Raw genomic sequence first — 20,412 nt, 5'->3', positions numbered from 1 at the left:
ATTAGTGAGATCCCACACACTGCTCCATGAGCCTTCATTTCTCCAATTCAAATTCTTTCAGCCACTTCTTTCAAGTCTACTCTTTGCTAATGTTGAATTTGTATCTAGCCATTGAAGAAGCTATTCATTTGAATATTATGCATTCTATCCTAGTATTTGATAAGAAAATAGATTATTTGAGAAACCGTATTCTTTGTTAATAAAAAGAATAATTTTTAAACTTTACAAATGCTCAGAAGCTGGAGCTCTTCACTGTTGCTTTGGGGAGTTAGCATGATTTCTACTACAGGCAGCTTTTCTCTTGTGTTGGGCAAGAAGTAAACATTGTTTAACAAACAGAACCTTTTTCTCTGCCTTTAGTAACCTTAGAGGTTTTGTAACAGTATTTTATGCTGTTAACAATCATCCATAGACACTACCTATAACTCTGTGAACAAGTATTCCTAATTATTTTTAAAAATCTAATAACTTTCTATGTAATTTAATATAAGAAAGCCTAAAGAGTATGGACCTCAAACTCATAAAAGTCCTCCTTTTTATGCATCTGTCATATTTTTTAAATCTATGACAGTACACAGATGGTTCCCATTATTAAAAACTGATACATTCATTTCACAGAGTATGCATCCTGACTGTGCCCTGTGAAATAAGGTGAACTGCTAATTCCTTTCTTACCAGCAGAGATCTGAAACCAAAGTGACATAGTCAAGATGGCAGAGGAAGTCTGCTAATAGGAGTTCTCACTGTCCTTTGGCATCCAAGGGTCTAGTCTTATTTCCATTTTGCCATATAAAATTTCTTTTAAATAATTTATTTCTGTGCTGTGCACTTCAGTCATTGTTTTTTATGTTTTTATTTACTGGAAACAGTTAATTTGTCTTCTGTAACATTGTAACTTTAAGAAACAGAATAAAGGAAAAACTTTGGTAAACTAATGAAATTCTGTTTATCCTTCAGGAACTTCAAGAACATCTAAAGATTACTCCTTTCAAAGACTTGGTAATTAGAGACAGAGAGTTGACTGGAGCACTCATTGCTTCTCTAATAAACTGTTATATCAGAGACAACGCTGCTGTGGATGGCATCATTGCCCATTTGCAAGATATCTGTCCTCTTCTTTATAGCACTGATGATGCTGTGTGTTCCAAGGTAAGGGCACTTCCATGTTTTACAGCAACAAAATACAACTGCAGAACATGTTCAAATTAAATAAGCTGGGCAGCTTGTAGATCATTATGCTAAAGTAGCTTCAGGAGCACAAGAACTGATGAAGGTCATGTGCATATTTGTGTGTTGTAGTTGATGAATGCTGAAAATTATGTGAGCTCTGGTTTGAAGCATTTGCAGGTTTTTTTAGTGGTCACAGGGTCTCTACCTCCAATGTGATGTCTAGTAAAACTATCAGTGTTGATGAAATGTGTTCTTACTCCTGTCTTTCCTCAGCAAAGTCTCTTGGTTTTTGTCTGTTCCCTAGTCTCATGGAAATTGTGGAAAAATAACTGTTTAAGAATTTCACTCTTTGAAGCTCTTGGAATGTTAGAACAATATCTACGATTGTTCATGATGCATTGGTGTGAATAATTGTCATTTCCCCACCATTTGACTTCAGGCAAATGAACTGCTTCAGCGGTCTCGACAGGCCCAAAGCAAGCTGGAAAAGGAGAAGATGCTACGAGAGTCCCTGAAAGAGTACCAGAAGATCAGCAATCAAGTAGACCTTGCTAATGTTTGTGCACAATATAGGCAAGGTAAGAGGCAATTGCTGATCATGTCCTGATAAATAGTTTCTGTAATAACCTTCTGTACAATCTTCTTTTTCATTTGATTTGTTTGGTAACTTTTAACTCATTTTATAGTGTTTTAGCATAAACAGTTTCTGAATAACTCTTACGATTAATATACATCAACCTGTTCGTGTCTAAAGCCTTTCTAGGTTTCACCAACCAATTAAGAATCCAAAATCTGTATAAAAATACTCCCATCTACTTATTTCACATTGCAGTGTCCACTTGTTTCATGTATACGGTTAAATTGGTTTTAGGAAAATTGTTGAACTGTGTGTAAGCAGAGAGTAAATTACTACTTTTGGAGGTAAGATTTTAAAGCAAATATGCTCTTTGAGAGGTGGATCTGAATCGTGTTTTGTGTGTTTTGTGCAATAGAAGCTGGCCCATAATCTATATGTAGATACAACTGTTTTAACAGTTGAGGTTTCAGCCTCTACAAATACGTAACTTCAGATTTGTGTATAATCCCACACATTAGGTACGGCCATAAACCTTTATTCAATACAGACCAGAGTGAATAAGGTTTATTCTTGCTTGCTTGCTAAAATGTTTGATGTCACTTATCATTTTGTTACAGATTTCAAACAATGAATGGTGATACATGTTGTTTTTTTCTAGTGCGTTTTTATGAGGGAGTAGTAGAACTCTCTCTTACAGCTGCTGAGAAGAAAGATCCCCAAGGTCTTGGCCTTCATTTCTATAAAAATGGAGAACCAGAAGAGGATGCTGTTGGACTCCAAGCTTTTCAAGAGAGGCAAGTTTTCAAGGATACCATAGTACCATTACACAAGGGTGCTTTGTTTCAAGTGACTGAAGAAGTTACTCTTTTGGGGATGGAAGATATGCAGAGTAGTAATAAAAAGCATTTTATGATAAGAGACATAATTTAGATGTTTTTGCCCAGCATGCTGTCCTTGATTATCATTAATATGGCACCAACCTAATCTGGAACAGAAGGTATAGGATTTTATTTTCTCTTGCTCTTTTTACAGATTGAACAGCTACAAGTGTATCACTGACACCCTTCAGGAGTTAGTGAACCAAAGTAAAGCTGCTCCTCAGTCTCCCAGTGTACCCAAAAAGCCAGGTCCTCCGGTGCTGTCATCTGACCCCAACATGCTAAGCAATGAAGAAGCAGGGCACCATGTAAGAAACTCACAAAAAAAGTCATGACTGCACTCCAGAAAACAGTGTGATTCGAACAGGTGTAGAATGTATTATTTTTTAAAAATCAGGAGTAATGTTGTGAAGCAGAGTAAAGTCAAGATTTGTCATGAATTGGTACAGAGTATTCATAGAAATGATGACATGCAAATAACATTAAGCTAGTTATTGTCACATGTATTCAGTGCTTGGTGTAACATAGCCTCTTCTGGAATAATAGGTTTGGCCTTTTCTTCCATTAGTTTGAACAGATGCTGAAGTTGGCTCAGCGTTCAACAGATGAACTCTTCAGTATTGCACTTTACAACTGGTTGATACAAGTGGACTTGGCAGACAAACTGTTACAGGTGAGCTCATCTCTATACAATTAATTCGTTTGTTGTAGAGTTCCACTGAAGTATAAGAGTTCATTTTAATAATAGTGATGCTTTTAAAAAGAGGAGAGAGCAAGGACATAAATGTTAATCTTTACGACTTTTGCAGGTTACTGCTCCCTTTTTGGAACCCTACCTTGTGCGGATGACCAAAATCGACCAAAACAAAGTCCGTTATATGGATTTACTGTGGAGATACTTTGAAAAGAACAGAAATTTTAGTAATGCAGCCAGAGTCTTGGCTAAGTTAGCTGACCTGCACAGGTATGGATTATGAGTGATCTGTTGCCTATACTGAGGTAACTGGCAAAAACTAAACAAACTAAAATCAAAACCTTATTTGTAGGTATTTTAAGAAAAGGTCTGGGACAAGAAAAGGCCAGTGCCCGAGGATGTTTGCTAAAATTTTAAAATTAATGGAATAAATTAGTTTGTAATCCAGGCTGTTATTTGAAATAAATTGTGTGTTTATCTTTATTATACATTAGCTTGCAATGTATTTTCTGTCATAAGTACTGTATATTAAGTGGTCATTTTTTTACAAAATTTTACAATGAGATAGTGTAACTGTGAAGCTGTGGACCAAGAAGTACACTAGAACAGAGCCTGCAACAAAGATGGGGTTATGTGGTTGTATAATAAATATCCTGCATGATTTAGCAAAATCAGGAGACATTGCATACTAATGCCCAGGGTCTCGTTAGATTATAACTAACCCGCAAAAAATTATATTAGGTATCTACTTTATTTTGAATATTTGTTTTGCAGCACAGAAATTGCTCTTCAGCAACGTCTTGAATACATTGCACGTGCCATTTTGAGTGCCAAAAGTTCCACTGCCATATCCTCTATAGCTGCAGATGGTGAATTCCTACATGAGCTAGAAGAGAAAATGGAAGTAAGAAAAAAATACTACTCTAAGATACACTGTAAATGGATTATTTCATGTGTCTCCTTGTCACATAAGTTCTATTACGCGTTCTATAGAAACAGTTTTCTGTGCTTTCTTCCCAATGTGGCAAAGTTTTATGCAGTCGACAGGAGACTGAGGTGTAAGATAGTAACATTTCTACATTTAAGTAAGCTAAGGTTAATTCTGGGTGTATTTTTTAAATTTGATTAATCCAATCTTGAAATACCTGATTTTTCTTTTTGAAAAAGGTTGCAAGGATCCAGCTTCAAATACAAGAAACATTACAGCGGCAGTATTCCCATCATACTTCAGTGCAAGATGCAATCTCCCAGCTTGATGCTGAGCTGATGGATATAACGAAGGTGATTAAAATTTCTCTGTGTTAGAAGTCAATTTATCATGTTTCTGGATTAAAAAAATGTTTTGCAAAGAATGTTCCTATGCTGACTAGGAAAAATAATAGCAAAACCATTTGCCATTCCTGATCTCAGAATGTGTGTTACCCAAACAGGCTTTTTGTGTACTTTGATAGTACTTCAATCTTTAGTACTTTAATTTCTTCCATGTGTTTATCTTCTTTATTAGGTGTCTTAGATTCTTCATTTATTGGGAAAATTGTGAGAAAATTACAGTATTAATTTTAACTTAATCTCAAACTGAGTATTGTATTTAAGAAGTGAAACTGAATGTGGTAAAAAAAAAATATTCAGAATTTGACAACTTAAGTTGGACATCTACTAGTCTGGTGTCTACCATACAAAATAAAGAAAAGCTGATTTTAAAAATGTCCCTTTTATCCTACTTGAAATGGAAAACCTGGTATTTCTTTTTCAGCTGTATGGTGAATTTGCTGACCCTTTCAAGCTCTCAGAGTGTAAGCTTGCGATTATACATTGTGCAGGTCATTCTGATCCTATCTTGGTGCAAACTCTCTGGCAAGAAATCATTGAGAAAGGTAGGTCTAAATGGACTGGAAGTGGTACATGCTAGAACTATAGGAAAATGGTACAATTAAAGCTTTTACAACTGACTGTACTGCTACTGATAAGCTGTTCAGATAACTGGTAATTCATTAATGTCACTACCTTTGGTTTGTGTGCCTAAAGGACAGAAAAGCAATATCTTTACACATATGTGGGAGCACATTGCATGTATTGCTTGAATAATCACATGCCAGGTAACGTTTAAGAAGTCCTTTCATCCCTTCTTTTGCTCTTAGATGCCATTATACATGGACTTCAGAATACGTGTGAAATTTTGTCCGAAGCCTTCACTATTATGAAATTATAATTAAAATGCTAAATTTATCACAACAGAGATTAAAATATCTTCAGCGAATCCTTTGTAATATTGACAGGAGTTTGAAGTGTAAGGGTTTTGACCCTTTACAGAGAATCAGAGCAGTTTGCACAGCTATGCAAGCCTAGACACTCAGCTGTAATAACTGGCCTCACCCTTTACCTGAGTTTGTTATTCACTCTCTGTTCTTGTTTTGTTTTTGTGGGGTTTTTTTCTTGGATTTTCTTCTTGAGGTTGCTATTGTGCAAACAATACCGACAGTGATTTGAGGGAAAAGCTACGTGGTGGTGGGTTTTTTTGTGGGTTTGGTGGTGGGGTTTGGGTAGGGTAAGGAAACACAGAAATCTGTGAATGCATCTGCATATACCAGAAAACATTGTATTTTACTTTCACATGCTGAGTTTTGCACTGACAATAGCATAAGGTTTTTATGTATTAGTAGTAAATTTGAAGTATCTGAGTGTAATTGTGTATGAATTTGGAACTTCTTCACTGAAGCTTTTTCTGAAGAATTTCTTTTCACTTCCAGAGTTGAGCGATAGCGTGTCTCTGAGCCCTGCCGACAGAATGCAAGCACTTAGTCTGAAGATGGTATTGCTTGGGAAGATATATGCTGGCACCCCTCGTTACTTTCCTTTAGGCAAGTTGTCTAGCCTGCATAGTAAACAAATATAAGCATTACATGAGTGGGCCTCAGCTTTCTCTTTAGCCTCTTAAAAAAAAGTTTTAACCTGAGAAATGTTTATTTGTTTAAATCTAAAAGGAAAGACTATTGATAATTTTGTAATACATAATTACATGCTTGTGATACATAATTACTTGTAGATATTTGTGAAAATTTTTTTATGTAGCTGTAACAACAAATCATTTCAGCTGTCATTAGTGATGGAGTTGATCTTGAGAGAAGCTGGGTAGTACTTCTCAGTTTTGTCCAGGAAATTAGGAACAAAAACATTGTGATACTGGCTCATGATTACAGTGCTTTTGACAAGGGATTGAGGAGAGGGAGAGTAGACAAGAAGTAGAAATAGAATTGCTATTGGCCTCTAATTTTGTAAGCACGGTATAGTTCTATTACAAAACCACTGCAGTTTTTATGGGTGCAGTGATTTACTAAAATCTATCTAGGGATTTAACCAGAATTCACCGCTTTTCACCCAGAATGGGTAGAAAATGAAGCTTATAAGGCAGCAATAGTTATTTTTGGATGGCTGTGCAGATCCCAATTTAGGAAATAGTGAAGTTTATTTGTATGAGAATGTACAAAGTAAAAATGTGCATTTATTCGTCCAAGATTTTAGGTGACCACATTTATCTGATGTCTTTTGAAGTAACTACTGTTGTCTGCAGGTGTAGGTACTAAAAATGGAATTCAGGAGATTTCTGGATCTTTTGGAGCTGCTTTCTGCTTTTGAGATGCTCACATGTTTTGACAACTTAGTTTTATATTAAAGAAATTGAAAATGTGTTGTTCAGTACTAAATGTTCTTTTACAATACTAAAATACTGTAAAAGAGCATTTAATGCTGACCAGTATCTTGTTAATTGTTACTGACACTTTAACCTGATAAAAGATGCAGTGTCAATGCTGGCTGTTTCCACAAAAGAAAAGTGTGTTCTTTTGTGCTGAAACTGGTGGTAATGAACTCTTCTTAGCAACATAGTCTGTGGCAGTACTGTAGTAAAGTATGAGTAAACACTGTCACGCATTGCTGGTAGCTTAATTTCATCTTTGGAGGTATCTACATTTTGCAGATCCTTAGTGCAGACTAGCAGAAACTGTTACATGTGCTTTACAGGAGAAAGGTACCAACTGTGGGGAAGATACAAAATTACGCTTTAGGGTACATCTTTTTCAAATGCCTTTCTTTGCTAGACACCCATTAACAATTTGGAATCTAAACATTCCATTATATTTCTCCTTCAGATTTTTTAGTGCAGTTCCTAGAGCAACAGGTCTGCACTTTGAACTGGGATGTAGGTTTCGTAACATACACCATGCAAGAAATTGGAGTGCCATTGCCAAGGCTGCTGGAAGTATATGACCAGTTGTTTAAAGCACGGGTAAGGAAAATAGCTACAAAATACAATTTTTGCTTTCATTACTGTCAAGGTGTGTCTTTACTAGAAAATGTAAAATAACGTAAGGTGTGATATATCAAAATGTCAGCTTTGTCTCTTTTGTTCTCTTTTTTTACTCAGAGGCTCTCAATGCTTTTTTTTTTCCCCATGTTGATTTTACTGACTTCAGTCCTAAAGCATGAGGAAAATTGTTAATCCTGTTACCTCATGGAATGCTGAGTTAGGATTAAATAGGGTTAGAATTGTTATGTTGCAGAATGAACAGCATATCTTGAATACATTAATTCTGTTTGTTTCCTATTAATGATTAAAATTTGCTTTACTGCATCTTGTCTAACCTATTGATATAACGGGCATAAAGAGTAAGAAGTCATATTTTTAACTTTTGGTTTGAAGAACAGGCTCAAACAGAACTAAAACTGGAAATTTACTTGCTTCTTTTTACTCAGATACATTACAGTAAGGAATTCAGAACTTACTAAATCTGTTACTTTACAGACTGTTAGGTAATGAAAAACTGAGTTAAATTCCTATATGTTTTAGTATGCAAAAGTCAAAATAGTACTAACTGTAGACTTCTTATAGTTAGAATTCCCATTTCTCTTATATTTTTGTTAAAATAAAAAATTACCACAGCTGGCAGTTTGTTCTGACACATACCTTTTCTTTTGTCTCCTTAATATTTTTGAATATTTTTTTAGGATCCATACTGGAATAGACTGAAAAAGCCTTTACACCTTTTAGAGTGTATTCACGTATTATTGTCCGGATATGTACATGACCCAAGCAGAGTACTTCTGAGGTAAGAAAGGCAACAGTCTCCTAATAAATAGTGAAAGACATAAAATATCCTGGAGCACTGAACTTTAACAATCCTCAAAGCTTTTCTACTTCTCTTTTGAGTTAATTTAGTATTTGTTTCTTAGCAGTGATTACTGAGACTCTTCATTCAAAACCAGCTGGTAGCAACTTGCAGTGTGCTCCCTATAAACTACTTGAATAAAGAGCATTTGCTCCACTTCCCTGAATATCCACAAGGAACTGAGAGGATTATTTTGTAAATTTTGGCAACACACTTTACAGAGACAATTTTGAGGGAATCTGGGTAAAGTGGGGAAAAATGAGATTTGGGGATTTTATGAATGAAACAGTGAACTCTTAATGAAGAAAGGCTACAAGCACTGAGTTCTTTTATTCAGGAAGAGAATGTTGTTTTTAAATGGTTGGTGATGAATGACTCCCCGAGACTAAAATTCAGTGTAGTCTGCTACAGAAAAGAATGTAGGTTTAATATTAGAAAAAGTTTCTAGCGAAAATAATAGCTATATACTTCGACAAGTTGCCTGCATATTGTGGATTCTCTAGCTTTGGCAACTTTTGTGCATACCTTATACAAACTTCAGTCAGAACTGTCTTTTTTTCAGAACTAGGCAAAATCTTGATAACTCTTGCAATTATATTTTTTTCTGATTCTCTTGAATATATACATGTAAATATCTCCCATTCACTGTCAAGTGTGTCTTTTCTCACTATTTTTGGTCTTTTGTGGTTAGCTTATTTAAATAATGCAACTTACTTGTTCTTTAGTGAATGTTGTCTGGTTTTCTACATAGATATTAATACCTAAATTGTTCTAATTTTATACTGGTTTTATAAATTTGAATTGCTATCTAAATTAATAACTGCTATGTTGCTTGTATTAATGTCTAAAGTAATATCTAAATATTTAAGTAAATATTTCACATTGCTATTAACTGTATCATGTTTATATTTAAAATCAGGTAAATAGTAATGTTTTATTATTTTCTCATTATGTCTTAATGACAAGCATTAGATTTCAAAAATCGGTTTTTCTAATAAATAAAGGTATCTGACAGATGTTCTTGCTGATAATATTATTCCATGAAAACTAAAAGAATGGTCACTTGCTCACTTTCTATTTCAGATGAATTATAAGATACAGAAAGAAAACGGAGGTCATTAGTATTCTATGTTTTCTTTACAGACGACGATTCACCAATGTGTGCTTGGATGCTGTTAGTTGCTACCTGGTTGAACTTCAGTCCATGAGCCCGACACTAACGGTGCAGACTACTATTGGGAATTTCAAATCACTACAGGCTAAACTAGAACGTGTTCACTGATTGACTAATACAATAACAGCCATTAGCTCAGATAAAACAAATTACGAAATAGAAGTTCAGATGTCTGCTGTGAATCTCTGGAAGAACAAATTCTCAGAAATTCTGAGAAAGTTGTATCTCTTGCTGCAGTTACCAATTGTGTGGCCTGTATTCTGTTATTCTAAAGGCATCTATGAATTGTACAATGTAAATGTGACAAATGGAGTTTCTTTTGCTACCAGATTTTTTAACAATAGAATGCTTTTTTTTGTACTGTTGAAATAAAATACATTGGGGAATCATTCCCTTGGGGATTAAAAATACTTGGAAATTATTTTTCTTTACTTAAGATAAAGTAATGTGGAAAAGCAGGATGTATAATCCACTTTGATAGCTGTTTTACAAGTGTCAAAAAATGACAAGTGCAGAACGCAAGATGACTATAAAAGCACCTATAGATGAGTCAGGTTGTAAATGTAGTCATACCAGGGAGTAGTGATGCAATCATAATTCTGCGTGATTTTAGTGGCAAATCTTCCACTAACGAAGAGATAATCATCACAGCCTGCCTCTAAAAACAGAATTTTGGGGATACAGTTGCAGAAACTAGCAACCTCATTTGTAATGTAAGTATTAAAAGCCCTTCACATTATTTTTTTCTGTTCCATTTTAATAAATATGTTGTATCTGTTAACATCAAATAAAGAAGTCAAGAAGTGACTTCTGTCTACTGTCATTGCATACACACAAGCACCAATTTGTGTATATTCCTTACAAGGAGCAAAACCTACACATCATCCTGTATACGTGCTTTCTAGGATTTAAAAATCTCATCCTACAAGATCTGCTGTGTCTCAGTTCTACTGCTATGCATTGTGTACATGTACAACAACATAAATGTTATATAACGTGCACAAGAAATTAGCAATTTATGCTGGACTTAAGTCTTTCTCAAATAACTACATGTAAGAAGAGTCTGGAGAGATTTTTAATGGGGGAAAGAAGCCATATCTTTATGCCTGGAGAGCAGATTAATGTTTTGGGTTTTTTTCAGAAGAATAAGTACTTGATACACCCATCATAGGTGTTCAAAAATAGGAAAAAAAGTATGGATTAAGGCATATATTTACATGCAGGTTATCAAATTACAGCCTTTACTGCCAAATCTGATAACTATACTCCAAAGATTTTTTTTTTTAAGTACAGCCTTTAATTTCTTTCCCTGTGAACTACCAGATACATTCTGATGATTTTCAGCGAGAGACTGCACCTAGTGATGTAATACGTAAATTAAAATACATCACTTTTTTACATGTTAGATCAAAGTTGTGTGGAATTCTTAATATTTGCATTACTCTTTTGTCAGTGTTGAAACTTCCCCACAACGTATTTAAATTGAGGGATTACTGTATGTCCTGGAAAAGAGATGTTAATCTTTCCATCAAAAGTATACTATCTTTAGACACTGCAAATTACTTTCTGCTGATAGCTGTGTTTCACAGCAATGATATTTACCCTAGTCTTGTTGCAATTCTGTTCATACAAGCAATGTCCCACGTCTTGCCTGATGTATTTGTTTCTATTTGCACAAAAGTGTGTTGTGTTGAGCCATGTTCTAGAATCCGGGTGAGTAATTTCCATTTTTGGATCTGGAGAAATGACTGAGCATGTGCAAAAGGCACAAGTCACAGACTTGAGTTTCAGCTAATGCAGTTAATAAAAAAATGGCAGAGGTATTCTAAGTTTTTTGAAGTAAAAGGATCTGAAAGTGTATGAAGAGTGATCTGGTGTTTTTCAGATGCTTCCATGTAATTTCATTGTAGCCACTGGCTTCTGTTTTCATTGCACTTGCTCTGTTCTTAGATGGAAAAATGGTAGGTTCTGTTTCCCAGTTGAAATTTGGATGTGGAAACCTAATATCAGAGGAGAGGAATGGGTCCATTAATTGTAGAATCATAGGATGGTTTGAGTTGGAAGGGACCTTAAGGATCATCTAGGACAAACCCCTTGCATGGGCAAGGGCATGTCCCACTTGACCAGGTTGCTCAGGGCCGCATACAACCTGGCCTTGAACACTTCCAGGGATGGGGCTTCTACAATTTCCCTGAGCAACCTCTTCCAGTGTCTTACCACCCTCACACTGAAGAATTCCTTCCCAATGTCTAACCTAAATTTCCCCTCTTCCACTTTTAATCCCTTGTCCTCTCGCTACAAGCCCTTGTAAACAGTCCCTCCCCAGCTTTCCTGTAGTCCCTTCAGATCCTGGAAGGCCATTATAAGGTCTCTCCAGAGCCTTCTCTTCTCCAGGCTGAACAACCCCAACTCCCTCAGCCTGTCTACATAGCAGAGCTGCTCCAGCCCTCTGATCACCTTAGTGGCCTTTCTCTGGACTTGATCCGCAAGCTCCACATCCTTATGTTGGGGGCTCCAGGGTTGTATGCATTACATGAAACTTACTGATGCAGCTGGTGAGGGAGACAGGCAGGGAGGATGCCCTTATGTACTTGCTGTTTGTGAACAGAGAAGGACTTGTGGGGGGATTAACAGTTGAAGGAAGCCTAGAACATAGTGACCATGAACTTCCAGACTTTTCAATTCTTGGAGAAGTAAGGACAGGGGAGAGTAAAACTGCCACCTTGGACTTCCAGAGGGCAGACTTTGAGCTGTTTAGGAAACCGACTGACCGGTTCCCTTGGGAGACTCATGAAGGGTAAAGGAGTCCAGGAAGGCTGAACATACTTCAAGAAGGAAGTCTTAAAGGCCTAGGAGTAGGCTGTCCCCATGTGCCAAAGCATGAGCCATTGCTGAAGAAGAACAGATTTGGCTAGAGCTCAGGAAGAAAAGGTGTTTAAGGCCTCTGGAAGAGAGGACAGGCTTCTCATGAGCAATGCAGAGATCTAGAAAGACAATGCAGGGAGAAAATTAGGAGGGCAAGAGCCCAACTTGAACTCAACTTGGCTACTGCTGCCAAAAACAATAAAAAAATCTTTCTATAAATACATTAATAACAAAAGGAGGACTAGGAAGAATATCCATCCTTTTTTGGATGCAGAGGGAAACATACTGACAAAGGATGAGGAAAAGGCTGAGATGCTAGATGCCTTCTTTGCCTCAGTCTGTAGCAGCCAAATGGGTTGTTCCCTAGACACTGAGTCCCCTGAGCTGGAAAACAGGGAGGTGGAGCCTTCAATAAGACCTTGATAATCCAAGAGAAGTGGTCAGTGACCTGCTACACAACCTAAACATCCATAAGTCTATGTGGCTGGATAGGTTGCACACAGGAGTACTGAAGGAGTTGGCAGATGCACTGGCCAAGCCTCTTTCCATCATTTACCAGAAGTCCTGGCTAACTGGGAAGGTCCCAGTGGAGTGCAGGGTAGCAAATGTGGTACTCATCTATAAGAAAGGCTGAAAGGAGGATCCAGGGAACTACAGACCTGCCAGTCTGACCTTGGTTCCAGGGAAGGTCATGGAGGAGATCATCTTGAGTGCCATTATGCACCATATACAGAACAACCAGGTGATCAGGCCCAGTCAGCACAGGTTTATGAAAGGAAAGTCCTGCTTGACAAACCTGATCTATGACAAGACAACCTGCCTGGTCAATGAAGGAAAGGCTGTGGATATTGTCTACCTGGACTTCCATAAGGCCTTTTGCACTGTCTCCCACAGCATTCTGATGAAAAAACATGGCTTGGTTGGGCATGTGCTCTCATGGGTAAAACACTGGCTGGATGGTTGACCCAGAGAGTGGCGGTGAATGGAGTTAAATCCAGCTGGAGGCTGGTCACAAGTGGCGTTGCTCATGGCTCAGTGTCGGGACCACTTCTTTTTAACATCTTTATCAACTATCTTGATGAGGAGATGGAATGCACCCTCAGTACGTCTGCAGATGACACGAGGTTGGAAGGGAGTGTTGATCTGCCTTAGGGTAGGGAAGCTCTACAGAGAGACTTGGACAGACTAGATTGATGGACTGAGGTCAATTGTATGAAGTTCAACAAGGCCAAGTGATAGGTCCTGCACTTGGCCCAAAACAACCTCATGCAGCACTGCAGTCATGGGAAAGAGTAGCTGGAAAACTGTCCACTAGAAAGGGATCTGGCACTTCTGATTGATAAGCAGCTGAATATGAGCCAGCAGTGTGTCCAGGTGGCCAAGAAGGCCAATAGCATCCTGGCTTGTATTAGGAATAGTGTGGCCAGCAGGAGCAGGGAGGTGGTGTCCCTCTGTGCTCAGCACTGGTGAGGCCATACCTTGAATACTGTGTCCAGTTTTCAGCATCTCAATACAAGGACATTGAGGTGCTGGAGAATGTCCAAAGAATGGCAACGAAGCTGTTGAAGGGCCTTGAGTACAAGTCCTATGAGAAGCAGCTGAGGGAACTGGGGCTTTTTAGTCTGAAGAAAAGGAGGCTGAGGGGAGACTGCATCACTGTCTACAACTACCTGAAAGGATGTTATAAAGAGGTAGGCATTGGTCTCTTCTCACAAGTAACTGCTGATAGAACAAGAGGAAATGGCCTCAGGCTGCAGCAGGGGAGGTTTAGACTAGACATTAGGAAGAACTTTTTCACTGAAACGGTTGTCAGACATTGCAACAGGCTGCACTGGGAGGTGGTTGAGTCACTATTCCTGGATGTGCTTAAAAGTCACGTAGTTATGGGACCTGGGGACATGGCTTACTGCTGGACTTGGTAGAGTAGGGTTAATGGTTGGACTCGTTGGTCTTGAAGGTCTTTTCCAACCTAAGTAATTCTATGGTTCTGTGAAAAGGTTGGTGACAGGTTGTGACATTTGGGATATAGGGTGCTTGTCTCAAACAATCCAAGAGATGAACAGTGTATTCAGCCACTCAGGGTATCTGGTGCTTATCTTGAGACATCTAGGAGTTAAGCAAGATGTATTGCTGGATTACAGAGATGTCTCAGCAACCCACCAAACCGTGGTGGGTTTGCTGAGCTTGCAAAACTCAGCAAAGCCCCCAAAATGTGTCAACAATGTGGCAAATGCTGCAGGCAACTGCGAACTGGGGAGTTTGGTGTGGGATGTGCTGAGATCACAGCCAAAGGGGTACACAAATGGTGCCTCAGCTAGCACTGAGCAAGGACATCCAGCCACAACCAGGCCTTCAATTAGTTAAGAGGCTCAAAGAGTGTTTTGTGTAAATCACCAGCTTGGCAGAAAAAGATATGGATAACTGGACCAAAGGAAGACACGAGGTGATACATAATTTTTTGCCACGCATGTAGAACAGTGATTGGGTGACAACCATGGCATATCCCAGGAATTCACTGTATAGAGAAAAAGAGTGCCAGTCTCAAGATTCCTCCTAGGACTAGATCACCACCCCCCTTCTACTACAAGACCAACAGGATGCTGCTGGAGCTCTGGGTGGGTGCTGGCCTTCCTTTAGCTGTTTATTTCCTTTCCTGATCTTTCTCTTTTGTAGTTTAGGATTACTTGTCATATAAGCTTATGACAAATACATAGTTATAACTCTTAGCAGCTGATCTGTACCTAAATAAAAGCCTATTTGTACACCCGAGATTGTATTATCTTTGTTTTGTCCTGGCTGGATCACAAAAGAATCTACACTTATCTTGATTATCGGATCGTGTCACAGGTAGAGAGAAGAAACTGACCAAAAGGAATGTGAACAATCTTGTGTGTACAATGCTCAGTGATAATCACCGAATGCAATGGGCTGAAAGGGACCTTGAAAGGTCATCTAGTTCAACCCTGCTGCAGTGGGCAGGGATCTCTAACTAGATCAGGTTGCTTAGAGCCCCATCAAGCTCGACCTTGAATGCCTCCAGGGGTGGGAACAACATTATCAAACAAACCAAAATGGTTGGTCTTTTGTTCTGTCTTCCCTTTTGTCCCAGTGTTACTCATTCTTGACCAAGCTGGAGGTTACCTGAAGGCAGAAAGGGGCTCGGCCTGGTGGTTCGAGGCACACCAGCCAGTCTGAGGGCACAGCTGCTGGTAGGGATCCCAAGGTTCTTCTTTCTTCTTCCAGCTGATGAAACAAAGCGGCTGTCTGCCCACCCTGCCCGCATTTCACTTAAACTCCTGTATTGGCCCGTTGGCCTCTTCTCACCCCCCCTTATCTCCCACTACTGACGACGACGCGAATCCTCCCGCAGGGCCCTCCGGGGCAGCGTGTCCCATGGCGGCAGGTTCGGCTGCGCGGGGCCCGGCTCCCCCTCCTCATCCCTGCTCCGTGCCCAGCGCCGGGCTCTGCCCACCCGCCTTCCTACCCGGGGCAGCCTCAGGGGCACAGCCCGGCCCGCAGCCCCTCCCGCAGCGCCGCCCGCAGCGCCGCCCGCAGCCGCGCCCGCAGCGCCGCCCGCAGCCGGGCGGGGCGGCCCGAACCGCGCCTGCGCAGTGCGCGGCTCGGCCCGCCCGCTGCCGCGGGGCCGCTGCGGTTGGCGGCGGCGGGAGCGGGGCCGGGGCCGCGTCCCTACCGAGTGAGGTGAGCATCGACGTGGGCGCGGAGCCTCTCCCCGTCTGCCTGCGTCCTGGGGGCCGGGGTTAGCCCCGGGGCCGGGGTTAGCCCGAGTCTCTGCCCTGTCTCGGGCCAAAGCGGCGCGGGGATTCTTGCGGGTGCTGCCCGTGGGAGGGAAGCCCGTTCCCCCCGCTTTCTCCCCACTCGGGGGGGAGAGACGGCTCGGCCCTGCTCTTCTTGGCTTCGGCGGCCGTTCCGCCCCACGAAGAGTCCCGCCGAGACGTGAGGCAGCGGCCCGGGGGGGTCCCTGCGGCCGCCCCGGGGTCCCGCCTTCTGCGGCCTGGTCTGTCGGGGCGGCCCCGTCCCGCCCCGCCCCGTCCCGCCCGGGCCCGCGGGCGTTCGGCCGCGGCTGCTGGTCTCTGGCGCTGAGGAGCTGCGGCGTGTTTGCCTTTCGGCGGTTCCTAGGAGAGCGCTTAGCCGTGTGCTTTTTGTCTCGCCGCTCCTTTTTCTCAGCTCTTTTCTGGAAAGAAGCGAGTCGTCTGCGCGAGTGAGCTGCGTGCGTGGCAGTGGGTGTTCAGCTGGGAAGCGCAGGTGAGCAGCAGTTCGGTTCGTGTGGAGCAGGGAGCTGCTCTGGGTAAGGGCTTCCTGTCTAGGTTCCCATCTTCTGCTCCCATCCCGCAAATAACAAAAGCTTCTTGTCTCCTTTTGTTTTTCCACTTCTTCAAATTCTTTTATATGTGGAAAAGCCAGTTTTTACTTTTCTTTATAATGGTTACCTAGAAGATTAATAAGAATGAAGGTGAAGCTAGATGTTCTCATCTCTACCTGTATCAAGCAAAGAAAGCCATGGCCTCACATCTCATGGATTGGACAGGTAAGTGTAAGAGACTTTTATTTAAATACCATTCTGCAAAGAGTAGGTTTTAAAATTCTTCAATGCTTTGCACTTCTGTTTATGGGGGGTATAAAACGCCTCGCTCAGGAAGTTAATTTGAAAGTACCCAGCTTAAGAGTTGTTGAAATAAATGGCTTTTCTATCTTAGAGACTTGAGGCTGCAGATTAAAATTTTCTCAGCTAAACAATGAGGAGCCTTTTTTTTTTTCCCCCTCCAAAAACATCTGACCCTTTTTTGAGATTGTTGTTTTGATGGTTCTAGTTTTTCATAACCTTCTTTTACAGTGCATTGTTGGAAACCATGAACAGGTTTTTTTTTTTTCCTATTTCATCCTGCATCTGTTGTAAGTCATGCTTACTTAAGCTTTTTTGAGAAAATTTGGCTCTTTTTTTTTTTCCTTCTTATACATTATTTGAGTTTAAGTAGATAACGGTTTAAAGTAAATTAATAGCTGGCAAATGGAATTAAGACAAGAGAAGTAGTGTTTAATTTGTTGTGACATTTCCTGGCAGATAGTTCAGTTGAAGTGCTTTGAAGAGGTTTGTGATGCTGATCGATTGTGACATCAGTTTGATAGTTTGAAACCTGTGTACCAAATTCATAATCTGTGTGAGTTGATGCTAGATATGATGTTGTATTGTAAAGCCAGTATGTCAAATAATGCAGTTAATATGGTAATTGCAGCTATAAGAGATTTTACAATTATTTTTAATTATTTAAATAACTGGGAGAAATAATTATCTAATTTTTATTTTTAAAATGTTTTTTACCTCTGCATTGTTTTGAAGGCTACATAGAAAATAACATTTTAAAAAATGAAATGCTCTTTTTTCTTTCAACAGGAAAAAGAGGCTGTTTTTCTTCTAGATGATAAAGATATACATGAAATTAACCTGGCATCAGGGAAGACAAAGAAGAAAATCCCTCAGCTGCAGTCATTGTTGAAAAATGTAGTTGTTTTAACAACATCAAGAAATGGTTAAGTAAAAACTCTTTTGTACTATAAACTCATGCTATTTTATTTGTAGTTTTAACAGTTTAGAAAAGTAGAATATCTAAATGATCTGCCTTTTCACTGTCAGCTTTAGAACTGTAGCTAATGTGGAAGGGAAGTAACTTCACAGTAATATCCTTCAAAACATCTTTTCCCCAATGAACACAGGTGCTTGGTTGGCAGGGATGCTTAAAACAGGAGAGCTGTTTCTTTGGAATAAAGATCAGGACTGTTTGAAAATTGTGCCAGCAATCGAAGAGTCTAGGACAGTAGTTGCAGCAGCACAAGGTAGGTTTTTTTCAGTTTTTTGAAAAATCGAGTAGAGCGAAAGTGGTTTTCCTTTTGCTCAGTGTTATTACACAAGTAAAAGCTATGTTCTTACATTGCTTCACATTTGTATAATTTGTGTGCTAGCTAACATTTGACAAATGTCCTCATTGTCACTTGAATGGTACCTTTTTTTCCATTTAGTAATCTTCTGTATAGAGTCATTAGTTTTTAAATGCACCAGTTATTTCTTTTTTGATGGTTAGTTTTCAACTGTAGAAAAGCATTTCTTACTAGGCTATCAATAGCTTAGAGCAGACGTACATCCGATGTAAACCCTTTATGTGTATTTTGAAGTTTATTCTGAAGGTAGGTTTTTATGACAAATGCTGACTGGGGATAATACAAAGGCATGTATTTGCAAACTTAAGTATCAGGTATTGTCATATATTGAATATTCTCACTGACGACCAGGTTGTAAAGTGAAGTATTGTGCAAGAAATTCTGTCATTAACAGGTAAGATTAGTGGTGCATTTAGGAGCTGAAAGTAATAACTAGTACATCACTTGCACGTTTATTAATCGTTTTTGGAAGATGGATTTCAAAAAGGGCCATCTCGGGACATCTGTAATAGTTGAGTCTTTTAAGAAAGATAATTACTGAAATGCATAAAGATGGGCATCCCATCTGACACTGCTGCCCAGGGTGTACTCTCAGTGGTGAAGCTGGAAATAAAAGATACTTAGGGTGGCAGCTTGGATTTCTTGTACTAGAGAGGAAAAAAAAATTTCTTTCTCTTTTCTTTTTGAATCCAAGTCTAACAGAGGACCAGAAACAATTCTGTATTATGTTTGTTGTTTGTTTTATTTTTGTTGTGTGTTGTGTTTTTTTTTCCAGAGTGTTTAATGAGATTGTATTTGTATGTATCTGGAGATGGCAGAAAGGCACTACTAACTACTCCTACAGCATGTGTCTTTTTGTGGGAGAGCACAGAACATGAAAATTCATCCTCTTATAAAAATTCTTTGTTTGGGCGTTGGACACAAATTTTGCCTGAAGAATCAGTCATGTTGCCTTCTGCTGAAGAAAAAGAAATTGGAGTGCATGCTGCTTTCATACAAAATGAGGTAAAAAAAGTGCCCTAAAGCAGTCATTTGATCTCCTAAGTAAACTAGAGCCACAGAAGCTACAGTGAATTTTGAGAGTGATGTCTGCCTCTTCGGTGTTTTGTAGGCTTAATTGTTCACTTTGTATTAGATTTAATGACAACAAAAGAACAGCCATATTGGGTCAGATGGAAGTTTATCGCACCCAGTAGTATTCTTGCCAGTTTTTGTATTTCTGAATGAGAACGTGATGTTAATTTAATTGGAATGGTAATGGCTATTGATGTAAATGTCTGAACAATTAAGGAGAAAATTGTGCCTATTCAGGTTTTTGAGTTCTAGTTTTGGTTGTTTCTTTTCCACAGATACTAGGTGATTGCTGTTTGTGTTCTTTTGTGTTTTACTCTGAGGAGTGTTTGGTGTTCACATTTTTGGTTCTTCGATGGCGTGAAAGTAGCTTCAAATATGTTAGGTAAGTTAAAAGCTATTTGAAGTTACATTAACTTAGGAGAGAGTTTTTTTTATTATGTTGTCCTTTAGAGCTAGATCTCAGTGCTGCACTTGAACACATTTACATTGATGTCCTATGTTTACAAACACCTACTTCTGTTTGCATATAAATATTTATAGCATGTCACATTGTATGTTGGTACATGGACAATACATGCATAAATATGATTAATATATGGTCATTTTATATCATAGACTGATAGGATGGTTTGGATTGGAAGGGACCTTAAAGATCATCTAGCTCCAACCCCTCTGCCGTGGGCAGGGAGACCTTCCATTAGACCAACAAAGTTGCTCCAAGCCCCATCCAACCTGGCCTTGAGCACTTTCAGGGATGGGGCAGGCACGGCTTCCCTGGGCAGCCTGTGCCACTGTCTCACCATCCTTACAGTGAAAAATTTCATCCTAAGCTGTAACCTAAATCCAGGGATCTTTCAAGGTAGTCT

The 20,412-nt window shown here is 39.5% G+C and overlaps 2 protein-coding genes across 2 annotated transcripts in view; both read left to right on the top strand.

Annotated features, from left to right (window-relative positions):
- The window catches only part of NUP155 (nucleoporin 155), a 28,373-nt gene extending 17,911 nt beyond the window's left edge, over positions 1 to 10,462 (top strand). Inside the window, exons 23-35 of the mRNA XM_051643104.1 lie at positions 958 to 1,149; positions 1,610 to 1,748; positions 2,406 to 2,541; positions 2,780 to 2,933; positions 3,194 to 3,298; positions 3,435 to 3,589; positions 4,094 to 4,223; positions 4,487 to 4,600; positions 5,073 to 5,193; positions 6,067 to 6,177; positions 7,465 to 7,601; positions 8,321 to 8,421; positions 9,625 to 10,462. Coding sequence (XP_051499064.1) covers positions 958 to 1,149; positions 1,610 to 1,748; positions 2,406 to 2,541; positions 2,780 to 2,933; positions 3,194 to 3,298; positions 3,435 to 3,589; positions 4,094 to 4,223; positions 4,487 to 4,600; positions 5,073 to 5,193; positions 6,067 to 6,177; positions 7,465 to 7,601; positions 8,321 to 8,421; positions 9,625 to 9,763 — 1,734 coding nt within the window. The 3' untranslated portion in view covers positions 9,764 to 10,462. The remainder of the gene's footprint in view (positions 1 to 957; positions 1,150 to 1,609; positions 1,749 to 2,405; positions 2,542 to 2,779; positions 2,934 to 3,193; positions 3,299 to 3,434; positions 3,590 to 4,093; positions 4,224 to 4,486; positions 4,601 to 5,072; positions 5,194 to 6,066; positions 6,178 to 7,464; positions 7,602 to 8,320; positions 8,422 to 9,624) is intronic.
- Positions 10,463 to 16,962: 6,500 nt separating this feature from the next.
- Positions 16,963 to 20,412, top strand: part of CPLANE1 (ciliogenesis and planar polarity effector complex subunit 1) — a 61,688-nt gene continuing 58,238 nt past the window's right edge. The window contains exons 1-5 of the mRNA XM_051642659.1: positions 16,963 to 17,066; positions 17,931 to 18,066; positions 18,251 to 18,370; positions 19,248 to 19,477; positions 19,822 to 19,928. Of these exons, the coding sequence (XP_051498619.1) occupies positions 16,986 to 17,066; positions 17,931 to 18,066; positions 18,251 to 18,370; positions 19,248 to 19,477; positions 19,822 to 19,928 (674 nt within the window). The 5' untranslated portion in view covers positions 16,963 to 16,985. The remainder of the gene's footprint in view (positions 17,067 to 17,930; positions 18,067 to 18,250; positions 18,371 to 19,247; positions 19,478 to 19,821; positions 19,929 to 20,412) is intronic.

Source organism: Apus apus, chromosome Z (genome assembly GCF_020740795.1).
Source record: "Apus apus isolate bApuApu2 chromosome Z, bApuApu2.pri.cur, whole genome shotgun sequence".
In the NCBI taxonomy this organism is placed as follows: Eukaryota; Metazoa; Chordata; class Aves; order Apodiformes; family Apodidae; genus Apus; species Apus apus.
This window is presented reverse-complemented; position numbering and strand designations above follow the sequence as displayed.